Raw genomic sequence first — 24784 nt, 5'->3', positions numbered from 1 at the left:
TATTCCAGGAGGTACAGGAGACCAAGAGGCTTAGAGCAGGGTGCTGGAAGCAGAGCAGAGTGGTAGGGTTCACGTGCAGCCCCCGCGTTCACTGACTCCTTGATCTTGAGGAAGGTTTCTCACCCCTCTATACCTGTTTACACACACACACACAGTGTCGAGGTGAAGGCTCAGCCACGAGCTGAGCTGGTGGTGGTACCAGCCACCACGTTCCAGCACTAACCACAGGCATCGCATGAAGACCTTCATGCATACCTGTTACTTAATCCTCACAGCAAACTTCTGAGGTAGGAACTGATTCTCCTCATCGTACAGAGAGGACACTGAGGATGGTAAGGTTAACACCTCCCTGTGGTCACACAGCCAGTAAGCAGCACAGCCAAGACTCAGGCCCAGGTTTCTGACTCCACACTAATGACAAGAGAATTTCTGTGCAAGCTGGGACTCCACACCATCCCCAAGACTGCAGACCTTCCAAGATGCACGTCCTTCCTGATGAGCCACAGCTGGCCCTAGGCCTCCTCTGCTCTCTTTCTGCCTCATTTAAAAGGCCTTGGCTCCTCTGAACCTGAGAGGCCCTGGCTAATCCCTCCATATCCTTCTAGACTCAGCTGTTAGAGACCAGTTCTCCAGCATCAAGATGCCTTCTCCAGTGTCCTACAGCTCCCTGACCTGCCTTTCTCATGGCCAATCCTCATGCGCCCTCCCTGTGGTCTGGGTGTGTCTCCCATCAGACCATGAGCCTCCTGAGAGAAGGGACCAGGACTCTTCCAGTTTTGGTTAGCATTCTACATAGGTCCTGACACAGAACAGGAGAGTAGGGAATGTTGCTCACAGAGGCTCTAATTTTATCTCTTAAACTCATATCAGCATCAACACCCTCTAGGGAAAGTGGTATAAGCTGGCTGAAGTTCTAGCTCCACCATCTTCTCGTCCTGTGACTACACAGCAGTGCAGTTCCCTAGGCCTCAGGTTCTGACCTGGAAAAGAGGGCTAATAATACCTCATGCAAGAATTATTTTAAGTACTGAAGGATACTGTACGTGAAAGCTCTTCAGGAGCTAAGCTCCAAACAGAGGGAATTAAGAGAAGGGATTTTGGGAAGGAATCCTGGATAAACTTCCCTGGCTGAGACTCTGGCAGTAATATATTCTCAGCCCTTCTCTTTTCCACTGTGATCCAACGTGAGTGCGAGGTGGCTGGAGGGGGGTGGGGGTGAATGACAAGTAAATGCAGAGAACCTGGCAGAGAGGCTGCTGAGGGCTTTACTCCCTTAATTGTCACAACAGCCCTCTGACATATTTCTTAACCTCTCTGAACCCCAGATTTCTCAGCTGTAAAACAAGAATGCCTCGTAAGGCTGTTGTGACAATTAAATGGGGTAAAGCTGTCACCGAACCCTAGGTTCGAACACTGCTTGGTCAGATTCCACCACCTGCGTTATTTACCTGACATGGAGGCTCTGGGGCCCACGCTGCAGCGGGCTCCCCTCATTCTTACCTTGAGACCCCTTCGCCAGCATCATGTTGAGCTCCTGGTTCTGCTTCCTCAGGAAATGTATTTCTGATGTCAAAGAACTGTGCAGCTCTGAACCATAAGAAAAGATATTTGCAGAACCTACAAAAACACACATAAACAGGATGGAACCTCCTAGAAAACCATTTTAACAATGAGGAAATGAAACATGCAATGGAAATCACTCTACCAGAGCCCAAAGGGAAATGAGTAGGCTTAAAAAAGGAGGCAAGAGGGAGCTTCCCATATCTTACCTGCCCTGAAGAGGAACAAAGCAGAGACATAGGCTAGGGTGACGTGGTGGGAGACAGTCACAACCTCCACTACCAGCTACCTACAAGGCCTTGCCCCCGAGCTAACTCAGTCCCCTCCAAACCTGTCTCTCTCCTCTGCCCCCTGCCTCAGATGATGGTATCAGCAAAATCCCTAAAGCAAACCAGCAGCAGAGACCAACCAAGCTACCCTAAACTCCTCCCTGTCCCACTGCCCAATCAGACCATCCTGACACCGACTCTTCCTCCGAAATGCCTTGGACCCTGGCCAAGTCTTCAATCTCTAATGTTCAGGCTTTAACACCTTGCTCCAAACCTCCCTCCCAGTTATTCTACCAATGGGATTATCATCCTATACACACTCCTTTTAGTGTTACCATCTACTCAAAAACATGTGACAGCCCAAAAGACAGTGGGACAAACTAAAGGCAAGGTCCACACTTCTCAGTCTAGAATCTGGGCCTCTCTCTGGTGAACTCTAATATGGCAAACCCCACTCCATCTCCACTCATGCCCCAGTGCCTGGGCCATGACCACCCATATGGTCACAGCCCTTCCTAATTCTGCAGAATGAGCTCTCCCTTTGTGTGGAATGCCCCCTACCCTCTTCACCTGTCACAGTAATGCTCTTTCAACTCTTGGCTTAAGTTCACTGCCTCTATGGGTATACTGTAAAGATTAGAGTCTAAAGCCAGACAAACTGGGTAAGAGGTCACTTTCTCACCCATAAATACCTCACCAAGCTCTTGTCTGTCTCCCGAACTCTCATGCTTCCCCTAAATCCAGCTTAGATGACACCTCCTTCTGGACAGCTCCCTACCTCCCCGCCGGGGCTCTAAGACCAAGAGGAAGCCTGCTGCAGGCCTCAGGGAAAGACTTTCCACCCCATAAAAACAGAAGGCCAGAAAGAAGCCAAGCCTTCGCCTCCCCATGTTTTGGACACTTCCCACAGAGGATGAAGACTGATAATTACTACAGTCATCATGGACACAAACCAAATTCCCAGTGTCACCAAGCCATAAAACGCCTTGTGCTCCTTGCCGCTAGAGTTCTTGTTATGTAAGAAAACATAAACCCTCTTGCTTACACTTGTTTTACTCATATTTTGTTATCTGTAGCTGAAAGCATCCTACTATACAACCAACCTGCAATGTTCAAGCCCCTTGTAGACAAAGTATGACAGCTCTTCCATCTTCTCAGTCTATAGCACTACCTTTGTCTCCTGCTAATGGTTCGCTGATCAGAATGTCAACAATTTTTTAATTCATAAATGTCTCTCTCTGCCATCTTCCTTTACCCTTCTCTATTGGAGACCCCAGGGTTGAACTATGGCTCTGGTATAGCTACAAGATCTCAGGGTAGTCACATAACTTCTCCAAGTCTTCACTAGCTCAATAAAAATTACTCACATTACTATTGTTCCTGCCATGACCATTTGCATTAATATTACCATTCACGATGGGACAGAGCCAAAAGAGGACCCAAGAATCATCTGTATGAGCAGGAAAAATTCTGTGGATGTCTACAATGACGAAAGCTAGGGATAATTAAGTCAAACAGATCCTGACACGGTCTACACCAGAGCAACAAGTACAAGCTGGCGAGGACTGGACCACTTGGATGCTAAGTGACCGGCCTCCTCTGAACACCACCACACCTCGGGTGACCGGTGACAAGCTGGAGGCTCAAATGCATGAGACAGCAGTTTGTAACAATATTCCACCTCAACATTATAGGGAGCCAGGCCTTTTTCAAACCTAGTCCCAAGATGAACACTTCATGGTAGGGAGAGGCGGAGCCACTTTTATTTCTTTGTCTTTTCAGAGACTATGACAACATGGTGAGAACAGCATGTCTTCCCACCAGCGTAAATACTTCATGAATGCCTTTTTGTAAACCTTCCCATCAGAGGGAATTACTCTCCAGAGCAATTGCCTGCGCCATTGTAGCCGGTGGCCATTTGAGCCCCCAAATAATTCTGTAATTGGATTTGCCAGGGAAAATGTAAAACAGAATGAATCCAATTCAGGCATTACCAAGAGTGAATGTGAAGGGCCCAGGCACATATTTCTTTCCTGTGTTTGATACAACTAATAACTCAGATTAATCAGTTTCCCTGGGGAGCCAAGTGGGAGGACACAGGCTGGGGGTGGGGAGGAGTGGGAGTGAGGGATGGAGAGGGAATGATAGAAACTGCTCTGCTTACCCTGCACACGGACACCCACACCATACTTTGGAAAGATGTCCGTATAAACTGATGGCGACAGTAGGCTAAAGGGGAATCAGAAGCGGACTAGGGGTCTAAGCACTCCAGGGCCTCCATCAAGTACCAACTATCTTTTCAGAACTCAGGCATTTCATTGTTAAAGATGGGACGACATTAGGGTCTCCACCCATTGCAAAGCTTTGCAATGTTAAACTGCTTGGGTTATATAAAGTAAAATTGCAAAATATAACTGATAAAGATGTTGAAAGCAACTATTAATAAATGGTGAGGCACTGAACAAGACCCTATTCATAACACTGCTTCATTTAATCTCTAAATGACCATGTTTGGGGAAATAATTGAGAACAGGAGGGGTGGAGTGAAATGGCCAGTTGCAAAACTAGTAAGCACAAGAACTGGGATCCACACTTAGGCCCACCTAACACCCAGACAAACCCAGGCCTTCCCCAGTGCCCCACGCTGCTCTCAGACCACCCTTCTCGGAATGAGGAGACTCTGGAGCACCAGGGATAGATGTCCAAGACACACTGTCTAGGGAACATATGCCAGAGTAGTGGATACAGAGTCTGCTAGCTCTTTGGCAAGTGAGAGGGAGAATAAGAAGATATCTTTGTATTTGCATTTTTAAAATAATCACTCCAAGGATACAGAAGAAAACCAACAAAAGCTGGGAGGAGGGAAAGAAGGGCAGCCTCAATAGGTAAAAGTATGAAGGTTTTAATTTTTGAACTCTGTGAATGTCTTCCTGTAGGAAAAATATGTTTAGTTTTCATGCAAGATCACGCCATTTAAAGATAACTATGGGGCCAGGGATGTAGCTCAGCGGCACAGTATCTGCCTGCCTGGCAAGCACAAGGTCCTGAGTTTGATTCCTGGTACATACATACATACATACATACATAAATGTAACTGTATTCATGCAGGAATACTGGTGCCCTTTTGACTGGCCAGAGAAATATACCAGACTGCTTAAATGTGGATACTTTTATAATCCATTTTTGACCAAAAGGCAAAGTACGGCTTTGTGCAATTCTAAAATACCTATTTATATCTTTACAGCCTTTACAATCCAATGAGGAGCCAACCACAATTCAGGATGCCAGAGGCTGGCAGACTTCGGGAATGATAGAGAAACTAACATTTACCAAGTACCTGCCTTGGCCACAGACTGCTTAGTGAGGCAACGGTGTCATGATAAAGCACTCACAGGCTTGCAATGCCCTGTGGGAAGGTCATTCTTTACCTTGATCGAACTCAGACCCTTGCCGTTCTAGCTGTTTCCGTAGCTTCTCATTTGTTTTAATAGAGTCTTCTAAACGTTTTCTTAAAGTTCGAATTTCCTGAATGTGTTCCATTAGCAAATCTACAGGAAGGAAGGACATTTTTAATTTAAAGTCTGAAGCCCCCAACAAATTGAATAATTTATAGATTATGCAGAGATCTTGAAATTCCAAACAGCACTGGATGTATTAAGATAGTTGGCAACTGGCAATTCTTTCCCAGGCTGGGGGAGGCCAAGCTACTTCCCACAGCCTGCAGACACAGCTCTGTAATGATTCTCCGCAGCCTTCCATGAGGAAGCTATTTCACATCACACGGAAAAATTATATTCCATACAATTTTAATGCTAACTCTAATGTAGCCTTTTATTCTTCCCAATATCAAATATTAATTTAAAATCTTCCTCATGGTGAAACTAACAGATCACTTTCAAGTCTGCCTGAATTGCCTGAGAGTTGATTAAACTACCTCCATAATGAATTCAGATATTTTCAAGACTAATTTTTTGAAAGGAATATGTTATCCGTTTATCGCTTATTAATTCAAGTCTTAAAAATAAAGCAAAACAATGCCAGCAAGAACAGTAATAAGAAGGGTAATCTCAAGAGCATATCCTGTTAGCCTGAGTAAAAATTGATATGACCTTTTGGGGCTATTTATATCATTAGCCTTAGAAAAGTTCTTTTCCAATGTCTTTTACCAAATAATTCTACTTCTAGGACTCTATTTAAAGAAACCACTAGAGATACTGACAAGTATTTGCCAGAATGCATGAAAATGTTCCTCTCAGCATTGCATGTAACAGTAAAAATGAAAATAACTCAAATTGTTAAACTGTAGTCTATCCATTATGATGCAGTATTACATAACTACTAAAATTATGTTATGATAACTATACAATACCATGTGAAAATTATGTTATTATGTTAAATTTTAAAATAGATATAAAATCTGTTATTCAACACAATATGTAAAAACTAACACAGGCAAGAAAGACAAATACACAGAAGGAAATACACATAAATATTAACAGCAGTTAATATCAGGGTGGTAGATTTTAGACTTTTCAAAATTCTATATTACATTTTAATATAATTCTGAATGATAGATACAAATTTCAAATTTCCGAATTTCCTAAAATGAGCACATATTACTTTTTCATCCTCTGTCACCGTTCCCTGTAACAAAGAAAGAAGCAAGCACAGTCGCAACCCAGAGGTAGCTTTCTAGAGTCAGTGTTTAAAACATAATCACATTAAGCATCCAAAGGCAAAACTAATGCCTTTAATTCATCAATTAGGGTATACTCAGTATGTCTTCGTAATGTTTGTTTTAAAACATTATACTAATGTTATAACCCAGTTTTAATTCCTCCAAAATGGCTTTCATTTAAAAGTAGTACAATGTTACAGATCTTTTCCTAATTAAATAGTAATTTTGCCATGAATTTGAATGTTTATGAGATGACTTAATTCCCAGACCTTCAGCTATCTCCTATAAATGCCAGAAGCGAGGCAAGTCGCTGGGTGGAAGATCTGCTGCGTGTACTGCAGCACGGCACTGAAGGCCCTGCCTGCGACCCGGCCTGGGCACACCCAGCACTGTACCTCCCGTCCCCGCTTCGCTGCCCTGAAGTCTTCCCCCAGCGGCTCGGCCAGAGTCAATCAGCAACACCCTTGCTGGTTTACGCATCACACCCCGCCGCCTTTGAGGGCATCAGCACTCTGTAGCCATCAAGACAGCCACCTTCCACCGAGTGTGCCGTCAGGAGCTGGAGCTATCACTTGGGCTGGAGGACTCGTGTCCAGGCGAACTGGACACTGCTTATTAATTATGCAGACATAGAGAGGGGAAGGAAACACAATACTGTACTAGCCTTTACAAAAAGGGAGAGAAATCCCTGTCTTTCTTACAGTAAATCCTTCTGATAAATGCACTCTTTAAAATCATAATCCTGTAAGAAGCAATCACCACACACACATTGCATGTGTGCATGCGCACACACACACACACACACACACACACACACGCACGCACATACACACACACAGTGTGTATCTTTTACCTCGTAGCTCCAATTTAGAGAATCTATCTTAAGAACATGACCCCAAATAAGGGAAAAGCTTCATGTTCAAAGATACTCCCTGCAGCACTGTTTACAACTGTGAATTCTGGAAATGGCTTTAATGTTCAGCACCAGGGGAACATAAGGAAAACTGCAGTTCCGCCATTCAGGGGACTATCCTAAAGCCACTACAAATGACACTATCTAAAACACGTCAGGAAGCTCGTGATAGGATGCTAAATGAGAAAAAAAAAACCAATTATCTCCCTACACAGATTATAAATATGACAAAAGGAAAAACAGATGCAGAGAATAAAAGGCTAAGAGAAACAAACCAAAAAAAGGTAATGGTGGAAACACTGGGGTGGCTGTACAGAGCCCCACTCTCGTTCCGGGCACAGAGAGCCGAAGTCACAGGTCCCTGGAGGAACAGACATAGATGACTAAACGCCTCGACAGAAATAAAATAAGGCTAGCGAGGCAGACAGGGTGAAAAAAGAAAAAGAGGGCCGGCAAAAGGAAGAGGACCCTACCTGACACTGTACCAGGGGGTTTGAAGAAGACTCTCACATGTTCCGCTCTGAAGGAGGCTCCATCCTCCTTGTTCCACAAACCCTCACTCCACTGAGTCCACTCCAAGGCCTCAGAGGAGTGGTCTGCGCGCTCCTGGAAAAGGACCGAGCTCTACGCTGGGTTCACACAGCACAGCAGGTAGTGGCACCAGGAAGACAGGGAAATGTTTTGTGGCCTGACCTAAATTCAGAGAAGGCAGAACTAGAGCCAGACATGACTGAGAGAAATCAAAGAATCAGAAACCCACAATGAAGTCAGAGGGATGCAGCCAGAAATTCCAAGCAGTGTGGTCCAGGTGCCTGGCTGTGGGGTGACCCGAAACACACCAACAACGTGCACTTCACGTCCCAGCTAAGTCTACACTGTGCGTCTGGGTATCCAGCGGAGTGGCAGAGGCCACCCTGAGGGCAAGGGCTCCAACTGGGTCTTAATGACATGTTGCGTGGGGCCTCCTTATGCATTTTCATCTAAAAAGTGGGGTTCTGTTGCTTTCAAAAGGCTTCAAATTTTTTAAAACCCATGACCTCTGTGGCCAATTGTGAACAAAGACTTTAGGGCAGGGGCAGTGTCCGCTTTGTGCTATGCAGGCCATGCTGGCACCCTGTGGGAAAAAGGCGAGAACAGAGACTTAGGGGAGGTCCAGAGTCTACACCTACAGACGGCCTGGAAACTGCAGCCCAGGGCCAAACCTTTTTTGTAAATAAAGTGTTGCCGGACATGGCTGTGCTATCCAGGTAGACTGCCCATGGCAGCCTATGTGCTGTGACCGCAGAGCTGGGCAACAGCAATGTAGGCCACATACCCTGCAGAGTCTAGAACATTTACTATCTGTGCCTTTATAAGGAATAGTTTGCTGGTCCCTGGTCAATCTGATCTGGCCTATCTGATCCCCTGACTCTTTGAAATATACCGAGTTATAAACACTAAGCCCTACATTTGCCCTAACAGGAGGGAATCAAGATTCCAAGGGCAGCCGGATATGGTGGTGCACACTTGTAATCCCAGCGCTCAGGAGGATGAGGCAGGACGACTACTGTAAGTTCAGGGGCTCGCTGGGCCACATAGTGAGTTCAAGGCCAGCCAAAACTACACAGCAAGACCCTGTCTCAAAAAGACCAAAAAGTCAAAAAACAAACAAAAAACCCCATCCAGTCAACAAAACAATAACAAACAAAGACTCCAAGTACAGAAAAGAGGATAGGGTGGGGGCACCGGGGAAGGGGCCTGGGAATGCTGATTTTACCAGCTCAGTCCATGGTAGAGGCAGCACAAGGGTATTATGATCTGAATGTCCATGTCTCCAAAGTCAGAATCTTGAAGCCCTTTGCACCAGTGTGACAGAGTCAGGAGGTGGCCTCTGGGAGATGATTAGGTCATGAGGATGGAACCTTCGCGAACAGGATCCGTGATCATGGATCACTGCCCTTGTAACAGAGATTCCAGAGAGCTCTCTTGCCTGCTTTCCTCCATGTGAGGAGACAATGAGGAGATAGCAGTCTCTGACCTGGAAGGTGACCCTCATCAGAACCCAATCATGCTGCCTAGCGTCTTGATCTGGGACTTGCAACATCCAAAACTGAAAAACAAACGTCTGCTGCTTGTAAGCCACCTAGTCTGTGGTGTTGTGCTATAGTAGCTTGAATGGACTAACACAAAGGGCCTGAACCATGTGGCAAGTGTGACACTAAGAGAAACAAAGTAAAAGAGAAATCACAAACTTGTACTCAGACCAAATAATCAGAAGAGGGGGTTGAATGCTCCTGGATATCTACAAATCAAAGCAGAAGTGTCTTCAAACTAACACTGCCATAGGGTGAGAGCAACAAAGGGAAACAAATCAAACTTGCCCTGACACACGATGGCAGTGCTTTCCAGCCTGTCCCTGCCAGAAGAGCATCATTTAAAAAACAAAAAAGGGCTTCTCCCCAGCCACCCACACTTGTACCACCACAGCTTTCTCCAGTGATAGAGATGTCACCCTCTGGCCTGCTGTGGCCTCCCGCTTTCCTTTCATCTGCTTAGCCAGGCAAGGCAGCAGGGTAGAGTTGACAATGGGTCATATTACGATGCCTGCCAAGGCATAGCTTACCTTGAGAAAAATGGTTCATCGCCATTTCCACCTTCTCAGTCTCACTGTCAGGCTTCTGATCTTGTGAGAGGGAGGACTTCTCGGACATTTCATCATCAGACAACATGTGAGAGGCAGAAGGCTCAGAAGACTCCAGCAGACTAGGTTGGTAGGTTAAGTTGTTTGCTTCCATCCTTAACAGATGAGATTGAAAGATATGTCACTTCCCACAAGCCAGGGCCGCAATGCCAGGGTACTCACGGTTACGGTCCCTGCGCAACTATCCCATGTTTGCAACCTGGTCAGCCCTCTCATTTCCTCACAGTGCTAAGCAATGGACATCTAAAAACTGACAGAGCTCCACGGACTTTAGTGCAGAGCCAAGAAAGATGGTGAAGTGAGATGACTGTGCCTGCCCCGGGCTCTGGTCTAGAGGGGAGCAACCTGAGAGAGGGCACAGGTCAGCTGCACCCATTTACCGGATGCACACTCTGGACCAGACACTCTGGTTCTTACAGGGTCCTAACGGGCACCCTCTGAGGAAGAGAGTGCTATGCTCCTTTAGAGTTGGAGAGACTGAGGCTCATCATAAAGCAGCCCATCAAAAGCCATCTCAGCTCTTAAGATGCAGCACTCAGATTTCAACAAGGCCTATCTGACTCCAAGGCTCCCAGGGAGAAGTGGGAGTCTGGCCCAAAGCCATGAAAGGGCCTTATGGAATTAGAAATCTCAAAGCCTCACAGTCCCTAAGCAGTTCCCAGCAGCATCACTCTAGCAAGCATGTGGTTATTAACCTGTGTTTCCCGAGGACCACCTAACCCATGAGGAAAAACAACCCGAATGTTGTGAAAAGCCCACGTGAATCTCCATTATAGATAAGCTCCTTAATTTAAGCTCTTTTCTCTCCCACTTTTTCCTATTACTTCTTGTCAGTGGCCACGGTCTCATTATTCATGAGCTCAGACAAGAGCAAAGGACTCCAAAGCTGCAACGCATTCATTAACAGGTAAACACCAGATGCAACTTCGCCCAGACAGCATGATGGATGCATAGGCTTGCTGCTGCTTGCAAAAGTGCAGAATGGGCCAAGGGCACCCATTTAATTAGCTTAGGAGTGACCCCTTGAGTGCTAAGCCTACAGCTGGAAAAGGGAGAAGAGAAGGAAAAGAAACAAATCTGTCAGAAATAGAAAGGGGAAGACACATTGGTTGAGGAGGGCTAAAAGAAGTTCGCTGTCTTCCTCCAATCCATTCTCTAAACAAACTTAGCAGTCTTCCAGGGGCTAGGGCTGTGGTTCAGTGGTACAGCACCTGCCTTAGCAGGAGCAACACTCTGGATTTGATCCCCAGAACCACCAAAATAAAAAACTCGTCTTCCAAATGGTCAATCAGATTGGGTCTATCTCTGGCTTCTGCTCCTTCAAAAACTCCCTTCCTCCTATAGAACAGTGGTGGGACTCTTTAACACAGTATTTAAGAACCAGCCCAATGGGCCCAGCACAGCATGCCTCTCCGGCTTCACTGCTGCAAGGGGCCGTGTGTCCCTCATCTCCAGCATGGATACACTCCCAGTTGCCCTGGGCCCCTTACACTCATTCTAGTTCAGTTAAGGCTGGACTTACCTGGGGAGCCCTTCCCTACCCTCTCCACAGCCTGGTGGTGGGGGCTGATCTTTCACTATGAGGGTAGAAATAGTAGGTTGAACTGGGAGGGATCTTTGAGAGACTGCAGTAAAAGGGGTATTTCTTTTAAATTCATAGAAACCCTGATTAAAACCTCCTCCAGGGAGCTGCGATACCTCCCTGCCTGCTCAATGCAATGCTGCTGGTAGCCTTTAGGATGCTAATAAATTTTTTAAAAATTCTTCATCCAAAATTAAGTCTATTTCTTTATTTTGCCCCTAGCACCCCAAAGGGCCACATCCCTAAAGAAAAGGAAGGCACCCCAGCAGCAGTACTGTAATAGCTCTCCTAACCTTTAGCAAGTAGAGGGGGGCAAGATCCTGGCATTTTCAGTTGGCCATGGAGGCAGGCTGAGAAAGTATACAATCACATGCTGTCACTGCCCTCAAAAGACTACACGGAATAACAGTAAGGGCACAAGCACTGGAGTATGACAGACCCGACTTTAAGTCCTAGCTCTGCCTCTCAATGGCAAGTGTGCAGCTCTGACCCACAGGCTCCTAATCCTAAATGGAAATAAAAATGCTCACCTTGTAGGGTGAGAAATAATAAATATGAAATACCTAAGGCAGCAGCTGACATATACCGATACCCAGTTAGTGCTAGTTAGCTCCTTTCCTCCTTCGAGGAGTCTAAGAGTGGGGAGATGAATGCAGAAAGTAGTGTAACACCATGCAACGGCTGCTTAATGGAATTAGGTGCCCGTGCTTCAGCAAGAGTAGCAGACCCTGGGACGCAGTGGGAAAGTAGGGCACTGGGGAGAGCCATGTTCATTTCCACTCCAATGGACTCTGGGAAGGACTTTCACACCATAGGAGGAGGGAGGTCTGGGCACAGCCACAGCCAGAACAATAAAGAGCCAGAGAAGATGAAGCACAGGGGCCCCTGTGAAAAGGGAAGGGAGCGAGCAGCAGGGAAGGGGCAGGGAGATGCGCCAGACTGAGAAGAGCCCAATGCCAGGGCAAGAAGGAGCCAAGAAAAGGAATTTGTCATCTGGTTCAAACCACCCAACCAACGCCAGGAGTCACCTGAATGGACACACAGTGTGAACGCCTGGCTTTGTGAGACCACTGTCAATCCTACAGATGGTTACGCCTTCCTTAAAAGCAGCGGAAAATGGGAAGGAATCAGAATATTTTTGAAAATCTGGCAGGAAACCAAAACCAGATAGTCTTCGTAATAATTGCTGCACACTTACCTCTCTATGGGCTCATTGTGGAGAGTCAGCTCCATTCCAGCTGGTTTTCCTGAAAGCAAAAATAACATCAAGAAAGAAATAAAGTATTTTTTTAAAAAGTGTTCCCTAATCATTTCTTGCCCACACATTTGCAGGGGCACTGTTCCATTTGTTTAAACACTCCTTACAACAATTCCAGATACTGAAAGTGGGATTACCAGGAGTACAATTCAGACGGCAGGCTTTATCACTGCTCTGGTACTGGTTCCAGGTGATGCACTGAATCAAACAAGCAATCATAAAGGCATCGCTGGGTGCAGTTCCTTTTCCTTCTCTAAAACTCTGATACTAACAGAATATACGCTCATTGTAGGAAAAGGACAACGGAATCGAAAAAGTTCAGTCTCTTCCTGCTACCCCCTACGGACATGTAACTGGACTGCTTCCCCTTCTTTCTTCCATGCATTTGGGCAGCAAGGCTATTGCAGTTTCTTAATTTTTTTCAGTTTGGACGTCATTGTAAGCATTTTTTACTAAACTTGCTTTAGAAATATGAGTTTTCAACGCCCCACACTAATATCCCACAGTGGGCACACATGTCCCAGTTTTTGCCAGTTCCCTACAGGATATTTAGGTCATCTCCAAATTTTACTTTAATAAATAAAAGAAATAAACATCTTTGTACATACAGCTTTATCTGCCGTTAAATTATATCCTTAGGAAAGACTCTCAGAACTAGAATTACTAGGAAAAGGAGGATCTGAGTGCAGTTGGAAAAAAAAAAAAAAAGAACACTGTCTACAGCAGGGGAAATGACTAAAAGAAATGACAAAAGAAAATAAACTAAAGCTCAGGGTGTTGTTGGGCAAAAGACACTCTGCTCTATCCCTGCATGTCATCATTTGCCGTTTGAAAGGAAGCATGAGCCCAGATTTCAAAGAGACTAACAACTTTATTTTAAAAATACTTCAGAACTCTGGAAATTGCAGACCAGGATGAGCTCTTTGAAGAAACTGACGCACGGCTAAAGAAAAAAACAAACACTTCTATAGCTGCACTTGAAAAATGAGACTATAATTAAACTGCACCCACACATACAATTCTTAAAACTACTCCGAAAAGGAAAATTTCTCAAACCCACAGTGTAGGAAAGGAGCTGCATGTTTGCTTTCTGTCTGTGGTTCCCGCCTACAGCTGGCAGAGTGGCTGGCACTGACTCGTAGGTCCTCTCCAAGCCACCAGCCAGTCACCTGGGCACCAAGAGCACATGCATAAGCTAACAAGGGCGTGACAGCCACCTTCCACTGCAGGGCACTGGCACCACCAGGAGGGACTTCAGTGAGCCCAAGTAACCAGGCACCAGGCCAAGTGTGGTTTATTAATATCCACTCTCTCCTTTCAGCGCCATAACAATCCCAGGCACACAGTGCCATCCTCCCCATTTACCAGTGGGTAAGTGGAAGTCCAGGGGGTTTACCATGTCAGCCCTCCACCCACACTCATTCTCACTCTACGGCACTGTACAGATCAGTAAGGGAGGCAGAAGTATCCTCAGAGCCAGTGTGATCACAGACCTATGCCTTTAATCTCTCAGTCACATCCTGGCCAAAATGGCATGGAGACAGTGTTGTTTCCTGGAAGAAGGCAGAGAGGCAGGCAGACCTCCATCACAGAGGATGCACTCCAGGCTGCCACGTTTCTGTCCTCTGCGTTCCTCCTCCAGAAGAAATCCACATCTGGTCAGGTCAGACTACAAGGCCACGAATGAAAGTCCCAGACAGGGACAACTCTCTGTTAAAAGAACAACTCAGTCGGCAATTTTCACCTCACGCTTACACCAAGTCTACTCATCAGTTCTCAGCGGATGGTGAGATTCTGACCCACAGACCCTGAGGATGGGCCAGCTGCCCAGCCCACCCTCCAAAGAGCTTAAGCGTTATCCATGTACTATCAGGCAGAAGCCCAGTGACACCCATTCCACACGTACCCCTGTTCTCCAGGAGGAAACTTCACAGGGCAGTATCCTTGGCTTATGCTGGTCATTAAACATGCTAAGTCTCCTGACCATAAAACCTGTTTAAAGCCATCAAAGACCTCTCCTCCATTCCTCATAAAACCCATGACCACAGAAAGAAGGGCCCTGATGCCACCAGCAGCACAAGATTCCTCTTTTTCAAATAAAAGGCCCGATGGGGAACTCGCAATAATTCAACAGCAATTGTATTCCACCCGCTCCCCTGTCACTACAGGGTTCTTTTAAAACTAAATGACAAATGGTTATTGTGGGATTCACAGAGAGATCATAACAACTGATGCATTGACTTTCCCGGTGGAAACTGCCCTCATACAGGTGACAGGGTACCATCTGTCGGGCTTAGGATGCAGGTCATGAAAGTGCTGCTCCCATCTCCCAGGCGAATCCTGTTGCTACACATAAAAGCTGTGTAGCTTGTGGCAGTGGGGGGATTTCACCTTCTCAGATAAAAACCAGTTAGCTGTCCCCGTCACATGTACATAAGTGAGAAGACTTATTATTGTGCGAGACAGACTTGTCTGGTTGACCTACCTCCGCACTCGTCTCCACATTGACCCGTCCTATACTCTGCTGCCATGTAAGACACTCTTCTAAAACAATGCTCAGATCAAAACCCACTGGTCTTACACAGCACAGTTCCAATACGCAGCCTGGCATCTCCAACATGACCTCAACGTTGCTCCCTCTCCCTCTCACACTAGAAGGGAACATTCAGTGTCCTCCAGGGGACCAGGTTAGACGCTGAGGATCCACAGGTGAGCACGGAGCTACCCTGCCCTCAATGAGTTCACACCAGAGTAGGGCGCTGCGCCCAAAAGACAAGTGCCTGACAGTGCTGGGATAAGGCGCAGGGAGGGGGCTGTAGGAGGGCAGACAGAGGATGTAAGCACACTCCAGCCTGGGTCATCAGGGGACATGCAGAGAGGGTGAAGCGGAGCTATGTCTTTGAGGTAGGAGGAACTGCTTTATACAAGGAAAGAGGAAAGAGGCCCTGAGGAGGGCAGATTCCAGGGCTAGAAACCCTCCATTTGATCTGAAAGCCTGGATCACTACGCCATCCATACCAGGTCTACCCTATCATCATAGCATCACCTCTCAACCTCCTACTATTTGCTGAGCGGGACACCAGACACTTTAACTAATCTCATTTAATCTTTACAAGCAACTCTGTTGAGGTGCTGCTATTTCTGCAGAGCTAAAATGACCCTTAAAGGGGCAAATGATCTATAAAGCTGGAGTTCAAACTCAAATATTTGACTCCAAAAGTACGTTCTTCCCACCCCAAGCCCTTGCAATGGCCTCCATCACAGGTCACACATGAGTATCATGCGTGAACTACAAACAACACACAATGAAGAAAAGGAGCCAGAGTCTGCTCCACATGGGGTGAACAAAGAAACACCTTGGAGGGGCTGGGGATTTAGCTCAGCGGCAAAGCGCCTGCCTGGCAAGTGCAAGGTTGTGAGTTCGGTTCCCGGTACCGGAGAAAAACCAAAAAAACCAAAAAAAAAAAAAAAAAGAAACACCTTGGAGAGTTGGAATCTCTGACAGTGGAGGAGGAGGACCGCCTTAGAGAAGGGGACTGGGACTGGTGAACACTCCCAGAGCGGGGAAATCCAAGGCCTGGCCAACAGAGTCATTTGACTATGCACCCAACTTGATCAGAGTGTGAGAAGATAGCATGGCAGTTAGGAGGACAGGTTGTGGAAGCAAACTGCCTGGGCGTGAATTCAGATTCTGCTACTTCCTGTGTGATGTTGAACACAGGAAACAAACACTCAGTAAGATCAGTGTCCCTCATTCCTAGCTGCTTTCTCCATCATCCTCATCAGTGGAGGGGAGCCTACAAATGGCAGACTGTGAAAAGCCTGGAGAAGAAACAAGTGCTTTGGGTTCGTCCCTGTCGGCAAAGCAGGGCCAAGGCCAGGGATCCCACAGGCCATCCCCTACTGCTGCGGCTAAACACTGGCACCCAAGGCAAACTCACTGAGGGACTTTCCTGTAACCTTCCTTGTACCTTTCCCACGCCTTAATCAAAATACTGTCTTCCTCACTTACTCAGCGGGCCTAGGGAGGCCCCACAAACCAGTACATGGTGGAAAACTCGGCTGCAATACCAGCTCTTAATCTATACCGGATCCCAGTCTTCTTGGAGAATCTAAAGTTAGTCTCACTGCAGAAAAAGGTACATTTCCACAAAATCCTGCAGAGTCCCAGGCCCCCAGTGAGTCCCTAGTTTAGTGGAGCTAAGGAGGAATCCCTACTCCTTAGAGTCATTAAGATACCACATTATCATTTTATTTCTTGGGATCTACCAATTAAATATTATGAAAGAAATAGTAAGGACGTGCACAAAGTGTTCAGTACTAACTTTTTATAATAGCCCAACCTAGATACAACCTAAGTCTCCACCTAATGGGCAATGGTTAAACAAATGATGGTACATTTATTTATACAGAATGCTCTGCAGCCACCAACACAACATATATTATCTATAATTTAACAAGAGAGAGGCTGCAAACAGTCCCATTTCTATAATGCACATATGTATTTTAAAAGTCTGGGTATACAAACTGCAAGATAAATAGTACAATTTTAAGAGTATTTATCTGTTATTCTATTGTAAACATAGTACTTTGTACTGATTTCACAAAGTTGGTATTTAAATTTTTCAGAACTCATCCTATGCAACTACCACAAATATGAAACGACAAGTGATCCCTCACCTGTCGCGGGAGTTACATTCCAGAGACCCCCGCGATAGGTGAAAATCTGTGAAGTAGCAGTGTTATATTTATTATTTATATATATTTTAAGGCTTGATAAACCCTTCCCACACTCCTATAAACCTTTCCCACTCTTATTAACCTTTCCCACACTCTTAAAAACACTTCATATGCTCTTAAACACTTTCTACATTCTTAAACCTACGTAATTTTAACAACATGTAAAATTCTATATGGGTACTGCATTTTTTTTAAACCCACAATACAGTGAAGCCACAATAAGTGAACCACAATATAGTGAGGGATGACCACACTTCATTACAAGCTTGTTTTATAACTCAGGAGCCAGAACCCTTAAATGGCATCCACCAAAGACCCAGCTCCATGGTACATTTTATTCTCTAAGAAGAGAAGCTGCAGTGAAGTTGCAGGGACTTTACGTCTTTTGTAGGAGGAAACAAAGTTCTGTGTTTTTGTCTGCTAAGCCTGAAATGCTCCTGCCCCCAGAATCCACAGGAAGCAAGAAGTGGGTTCTCCTGGGGTTTGGCCAAGTCAATACCTGAGAAGCCAAGTGGTGGCTGGGTGGGGGTGGGAAGCAGCTGGTGCCAAAGGTGCTCTCCCTGTGGCTGCCCACCGCCACTGACCAGGGTGAGAGGTTATGGGAAGAAAAAACAGGGCAAGGAAACACCTGTGCCTAGAAGATACAGCTTCATCAGTCCCCCAGTTATTCCCTCACTAATAAAATGAAAACTAGCCTATGTGGAAATTCTTGGCTAGAAGAACTGTATTTTCTAAAGCTGAGAAAAGTCACGTGCTTTCACACCCTGCTCCTTAAAAATCCTAGGGAACCAGTACCAAGAAAGTTGGTCTACAACAGAAAAGCACTGCCTGGGCCAGATGGGCCATGTATTCCACATTCTCACTTGGAATGAAAGTGAACATATGTGGAGCCTCCGAGACCATGTACTCTACACATACAAAGAAGGGACAACAGAATCAAATTCTGGTTTGACCCCTTCATCCGGGCCTGTGAGCAAAATAGTCTCCTCGTTTAAGGCTACGTTTCCCACTGGTGAAGCAAGTACGGATGACCCACAACTCAAGGTAAGTACAAACACTAGGAAACACTCAGTACATGAGGGCCACATGTTGAGCACTGATCCAGGGCCTCAGAGACTTCATTTCATTTGACCCTTGATGGTTCTGTGAATTAGGTCTCGGAATGCTTAGTTTATGGGTAAAGAAACTGAGGCAAGGAACAAGGTTTCAGAATGTACACAGTTTACAGGCAGGGAGCCGGAGCCCTAACTCCACCAGCTTCGCATTAGGGCTATGTTCTTCACTGTGAGATCCACATGGTTTGATAGGCAGGGTATTATTCCTAAACCCCAGCTTCAGCACCACTAAAGTACCTCACACTTTCAAGATCATTGTAAAGTTTCAATCAAAGAACACACACCATCCCAAGAGGAACACAAGATCTAACATGAGATTTTTGCCCAGAAATCTGATTTGAAATCTCAGCTCTCACATTCACTCCATAAATGATCACAGATGAGTTGCTTCCTCTCAGTGGGCCACATGCTCCGCACTATAAAATGGGATTCAGTTATTCACTCGCTCATTTACTCAGGCTCTCAAACAACATGCACCGAGTGACAACTACATCCAGACTTTGTCTATGTCCCCGCACTACAGCAGCAAACACATCAGGCACGGTGCATGCAGCCATCTAGCAGGGGAGGCAGACCACCAAGCAGACAGGTGCTGTGCAAACGGAGCGAGCCGTAGAGCGGGAAACAGAGCAGGATAAGGGGAATGGACATGTCAGTGATGGGGCAGGCACCCTTGCTCTTTTATAGAGTTGTCAAAGAGGAACTGCCTGACAAGGTGACAAAGAGAAAAGGAATGAGGGGCACTAGAGAGAAGGGAGTGCAAAGGCCTGAAGAAAGGGCACAGTGGGAAAACTGCAAGGTCAGTGCAGCCTGCAGTGGGGACTGGAGGAGCAGGAGGGCTCGTGAGAGATGAAGTCTGCAACGTCACTGTGACGGCCCAGGCTCCAGGCCCTTATCTGCGCTTTCACATGAACACAAAGGAAAGGCCTGATTTCTGAGCCGATCTGGAACACATGCTGAATGAAGGCTGAGCTTCGAAGCAGCAGCTGGTGAAGTAGGAGACTGAACTCTAAGCGGGGTCCTCACAGAAGCCATGTGAGCAAAGCATTCCCCCAAGGACAGGGAATCAACCTCGGCAAACACTGCTGCAGCCTGAGATGAAGACTAAATGCTACTTGTTGAATTTTGCAAAGTCGAGGCTGTCAGTGACTTAGCAAAGTACTTCAGTGGCGAGGCTAGGACAACTAACAGCCCAACCCCCATGGCTTTAAGACAGCAAAAGGGGACCGAAAAGTAACACTGACGGACATAAAGGAAACGGACAAAGGTAAGGTATCCAGGGCTTGAACGTGCAGCTCAGCGGTGTGTGATCAGCATGTGAGAGGCCCCAGGTTTGATTTCCAGCGCAAAAAAAAATCATGGAAGCAATTTAAAAGGACTAATGTACTGACTTTGTAACTACATTAATGATTAATATTTTTCATATTCAAACAATAAAATTAAACTAAATTAAATCAACAAGGACACAGGGTTAAAATAAAAATAAAAATTAAAATTGAATACAGGTAGAGACACATGAAGCTTGTATTTCAAATAAATAATGTAACAACATATGGAAAGAATGAAACTAAGTATCTTTTAAAGTCCCTACCTAACTACACCACTAGCCTAAAAACAAAAAGAACTGCAAGCAAATCTTGGAACTCTTCTGGTAGGTCTTTCATAGCGGCACGGCTGGAGCAGTTCTAGAGTCATTCAAACATACCATGGAGATGAGCAAATCAGTAGTAGACTGATGCTGTTAGAGCCAGATTCTTACTGCTAGAGCAACAGAAAGAATTTATAAATATGGAGGTAGAGAAGACAAGAGGAACTTGGTGAGTCTGGTTTAGAATTATTAGGTGGTAACAATTGTAATGATTCTTTAAAGTAAATTATACATTTACACACACACACACACACACACACACACGTACCAGTTCTGCCTGCTACAGGGCCTAGAAACAATGTTTCATTGTAGCAACCCCTGTAGCAATGAACTCAACCAGCACCAAGTCTTAGTTTTTAAAAAGCATTTCCCACTAAATGGAACCAAGGCTGCATGGAGAAATGACTGATTGAGAGAAATGGGACAGTACAAGAAGAGCCTGGAACATCTCCTTTGTTCTGGAAAGTAAGAAAACGCTCCTGGAAATAAAACAGAAATGTATCAAAAAGAACTGCAACTCATCAAACCGGGGCCAATGTGTATATCAGTATGAATGACAGAATGGAAAAACAACCCACTCAATAAAATAACCTACAAGCCTACACTAATAAACAGCAAATATACAAATAAAAGGAGTTTAATGCAGAAGGCATCCTTCTAGCAGCAGTCACCTAATAATAAAGAAGGACACAATGTTACAGAAAGAATCACCTTGTAGCCACCACCATAGAAACCCTTGACTCCAGCAAGAATCATCAAGGGATGCTCAAATGCCTGAGTAAAAGTTCAAAGAGGAATGGACTATTTATAGAGTTATAAAATGTTTCCATCAATTATTCATTTGTTTCCCAGGGAAATGTTATAACTTATAGTGGAGAAACCTGACAGATATCACCAAAACCCATCAAAGTTAATATCACCAAAAACGAGAAAACTGGTGTTGTATGCCTCCTTCATGTGATATCATGAGAACAAAACATTGCTCGTGTAGTCTTCTTGGCAAAAGTGTGTAACTAATCTCACCTTGTCAGGAATCTCATCATGAGTAAACAACAGATAATCCAAAACTGCGCGGCTGGCCTGAACTCTTCAAGTACATGAAAGTCATAAAAGATAAAAGGTGAGGAAGGGCCTCAGGTCAAAAGAGTCCAAAGAGAGATGACAATTAAAGATAGGGAGGCAGGGGAAGGCTTGCGGTGGATCTAGCTCAATGGCAGAAGATTTGTTTAGCATGTGCAAGGCACTGGGTTCAATCCTAGCACCAGGGGAAAAAACGTAACATGGGGGCAAGATTCTGAATTAGGGACTGGAATAAAACTGTCATAAACACCATTTAATCACTTACAAAAATCTGAATACATACTATGTATTAAATAGCAGTATATCAGGTTATACTTCTGACTTCAGTCATTACATATTAAAGAATGTCTTTAGCCTGAAGAACAACCTGGAGTAGAGTGGGGGAAAGGAATATGACATGGTCAGTGCACCCTCACAGATTCAGAAACATAGTATGTTTGTGGAGAAAGAAAATAAAACAAATAGGGCAAAATGTTAAAAACTGATGAAGCTAGATGAAGGGTACATGGGAATTCTTTGTTACAGTCTTGAAAAAACTCATTTAAGACTCCCGGCCTCGTGGTTCCCCGGAAGGAGGGCTTCCGGCGCACAGGGAGCTGCGGGTGGGGAGCGCCAGCCTTCTGGCTGGCTAGCTTCCTGCCTGCTGGCTCCCGGAGGGTGGGCCCCCAGCGCATGGGGAGCCACGCGGTGGCGAGCGCTATTGCACGCCGGCCCTTAGGCCGGCCGCCGCCGCTCAATTGGGATCTATCATGACACAGAGAAACAGTGACACAATTGGCCCACCATGCACCGACTGCAGTTGCCACCCACGGATGTGTGTGAATCATTGAAACTTTGAACAACCCCTGGGAATATATGCCATACAACGGGCCACTCTTGCCCTTGCCATTGGGAACCGGAAAGGTCCAGAGCCAGCGGAGGAGCAGCTGCTGAACAAGGACTCAGAGAACATGAGAATGCAGACTAAGCCCGCGGAGTCAGAGGTCCAGTGGACTGGGGTCACGAGAGCCGCTCGCAAGCTGTAAACCAGGAGGACCTTGCACAATACCTGCAGAGACTCATTGGAAGCCATTCTTCCCCTGACAGTACAGGCTGTGGTGAAGCTCTGGAGAAGTCTGCAGCAGGATTCCTGCTGCCTGTGCTGACAGTTGGGGAGAGGACACTAACTGGTTGTGGGGTTCCAAAGCAATGGGAAGCTGGAGAGAAAAAGCTACAAAGAATGGCTTTCACCCCAGAAAGCTCACTTGAGATGTTAATAAGAATTGCCTCCTCAGTATTCTATAGCCATGATGAGGAGGAGGTCAAGGAAAACAAAGAGACCGAGAAAAAGCAGCTGCTTTTGCTGCACCACTAAGAGAAACAGATCCCAGGTCTGATTCCCGGGGCCCCAAGAAGAACTCGACAACTGCATTCATCTGCTACCACTGTTAAAAGCCAGGCTACCTCAAGAGCAACTGCCCTAAGAGGCCCCATGGGCCATGCCCTGGATGCAAAGGAGACCACTGGAGATCGGTCTGCCCTCTGAGGTGGAGGGCCCAGAGCTCAGACCCATGCTACCAGTTAGCCCAACAGTAATGAGAGGGCTTGGGGCACGGTCTGCCAGACCGTCATCTCCATCGAGGAGTCCTGGGTAATCATGACTATGGAGGAACAAGAAAACAGCCTGTTGCTAGACACAGGTGCGAGTCTCTCAGTCCTTCTTTTCAATCCTGGCCTTCCTTCCAGCCATCATACCTCAGTGAAAGGAGTCACTGGTGAGGAGGTAATATGCTATTTTTGACAACCCTTAGGCTGTAACTACTTATTAGATCCTTCTTGCATATCTCTGTCTTCCTGAGAAACCACTTTGAAGATACCACCACGTATTACAGCAGCCATTGATATTTTCCTACTAATCTATCCATAACTGTGTAAAGTTTGTAATGTTCCTATCCTATTTCATAAATGGATGTATATTTATTATTATGTGTTTCCTACAACAACCATCGAGAAGAGTTAATGATTTTTCAATAGGTCACTCATGTATAGCTCTATTTATTTTCTTTAGAAGCCACTTTGAAGATACCAAAGTATAGTACAACTCTTGATAATCTCCCACCTCTTTTGTCTCTAACTCACTATTATTTGTCTATTTGTTTTCCTGAGAAACTATTTTGTAGATAATAATATGTAAAACGATAACCATTGATAATTTCCTACCATTTTGTCTGTAATTTGCTAAGTCCCCCCTATTATTATGTTATCCTTCTTTTATTCTTTAAAATAAAAAAAAAGAAAAAACTCATTTAAAAATTATGTAGTAACATTATTAAAACAACAGCACAAGCCAAGTGTGGTGGCATGCACCTACAGTTCAGCTACTCAGGAGGCTGAGGCCAGCGGACTGCTTGAGTCCAGGACTCTGAGACAGTCTGGACAACATAGCAAGACACTGTTCCAAATGAGAGCAAAGAGAGAAAGATGAGCAGGAATAAAAAGAAAAGAAAAAGAAAAATATCTAGCATATGGCAAAGATTTTAAGATTTTCTTTCGTCCTTTCTCAGTCACCCCTGACCCTTGAATACATTTTTAACTGTTTTGTTTTATTTTTGCTAATATTTAAAACCGATGAGAACACACACACACACACACACACACACACACACACACACACACACACACACACACACCCCTTTTCTGGGTAATTCGCAAGAATGGGCAACCCCTTGATCCGTGCTGAGGGAAGCACCATGCACCTCACTAGTCCGGCCCCTCTGGCATCTGACCTGGACCTGTGGCTTGGCACAGTGCAGACCAGAAGCCACATGGAAGTAGCCAGTATGGGAAGCAGGAGCCGGGGCCTTCTGCTGTTGCCTTGTCAAGGCAGAGGGGAGAGGGTAAGCGAGGCAATGCATCACTTCCTCTCAGGCCCACCCAGGAAGTCCCGGGTCAATTACTGATTATCTCAGAACCCACCAGCCTGCCCCACTTACCACTGAGGAACAGCTTCTCCAGTCTCTCCAGCAGCTCCGCACACTGACTCAGCTGCTCCTGGAAACCTGTGGCCACGCAGTCGTCCACATCACTGGCCTGCAGCAGCTCTGCAAACGCCGCAATCATGGTGTCCATGTGTTGACGGTAAACGACACAGATGCCGTGGCCGACCTTAATCTGCTGCCGCTGCAGGGAGAGCTCCCTGGCTTGGGACTGCACTAATGAATCATAACTGACAAAAGGGAGGAAGAAAATGCTTGTGTCATTTTAGATTTGAATTGTTATGAC

The 24784-nt window shown here is 45.7% G+C and overlaps 1 protein-coding gene across 10 annotated transcripts in view; it reads right to left on the bottom strand.

Annotated features, from left to right (window-relative positions):
• Cdk5rap2 (CDK5 regulatory subunit associated protein 2) overlaps window positions 1-24784 on the bottom strand; it is a 194707-nt gene that overhangs the window by 23038 nt on the left and 146885 nt on the right. For all 10 annotated transcript variants that reach the window (XM_013513198.1, XM_013513196.1, XM_013513197.1 and 7 more), the window contains 5 exons: window positions 24496-24728; window positions 12881-12929; window positions 10023-10195; window positions 5258-5377; window positions 1501-1617 (listed from right to left, as the gene is read on the bottom strand). In XM_013513198.1, coding sequence (XP_013368652.1) covers window positions 1501-1617; window positions 5258-5377; window positions 10023-10195; window positions 12881-12929; window positions 24496-24728 — 692 coding nt within the window. The remainder of the gene's footprint in view (window positions 1-1500; window positions 1618-5257; window positions 5378-10022; window positions 10196-12880; window positions 12930-24495; window positions 24729-24784) is intronic.

This window comes from Chinchilla lanigera, unplaced genomic scaffold (assembly GCF_000276665.1).
Source record: "Chinchilla lanigera isolate Chin_1 unplaced genomic scaffold, ChiLan1.0 scaffold00018, whole genome shotgun sequence".
Taxonomy (NCBI): domain Eukaryota; kingdom Metazoa; phylum Chordata; class Mammalia; order Rodentia; family Chinchillidae; genus Chinchilla; species Chinchilla lanigera.
The sequence above is the reverse complement of the archived record's forward strand: the minus strand, read 5'-3'. Positions and strand labels throughout refer to the sequence as shown.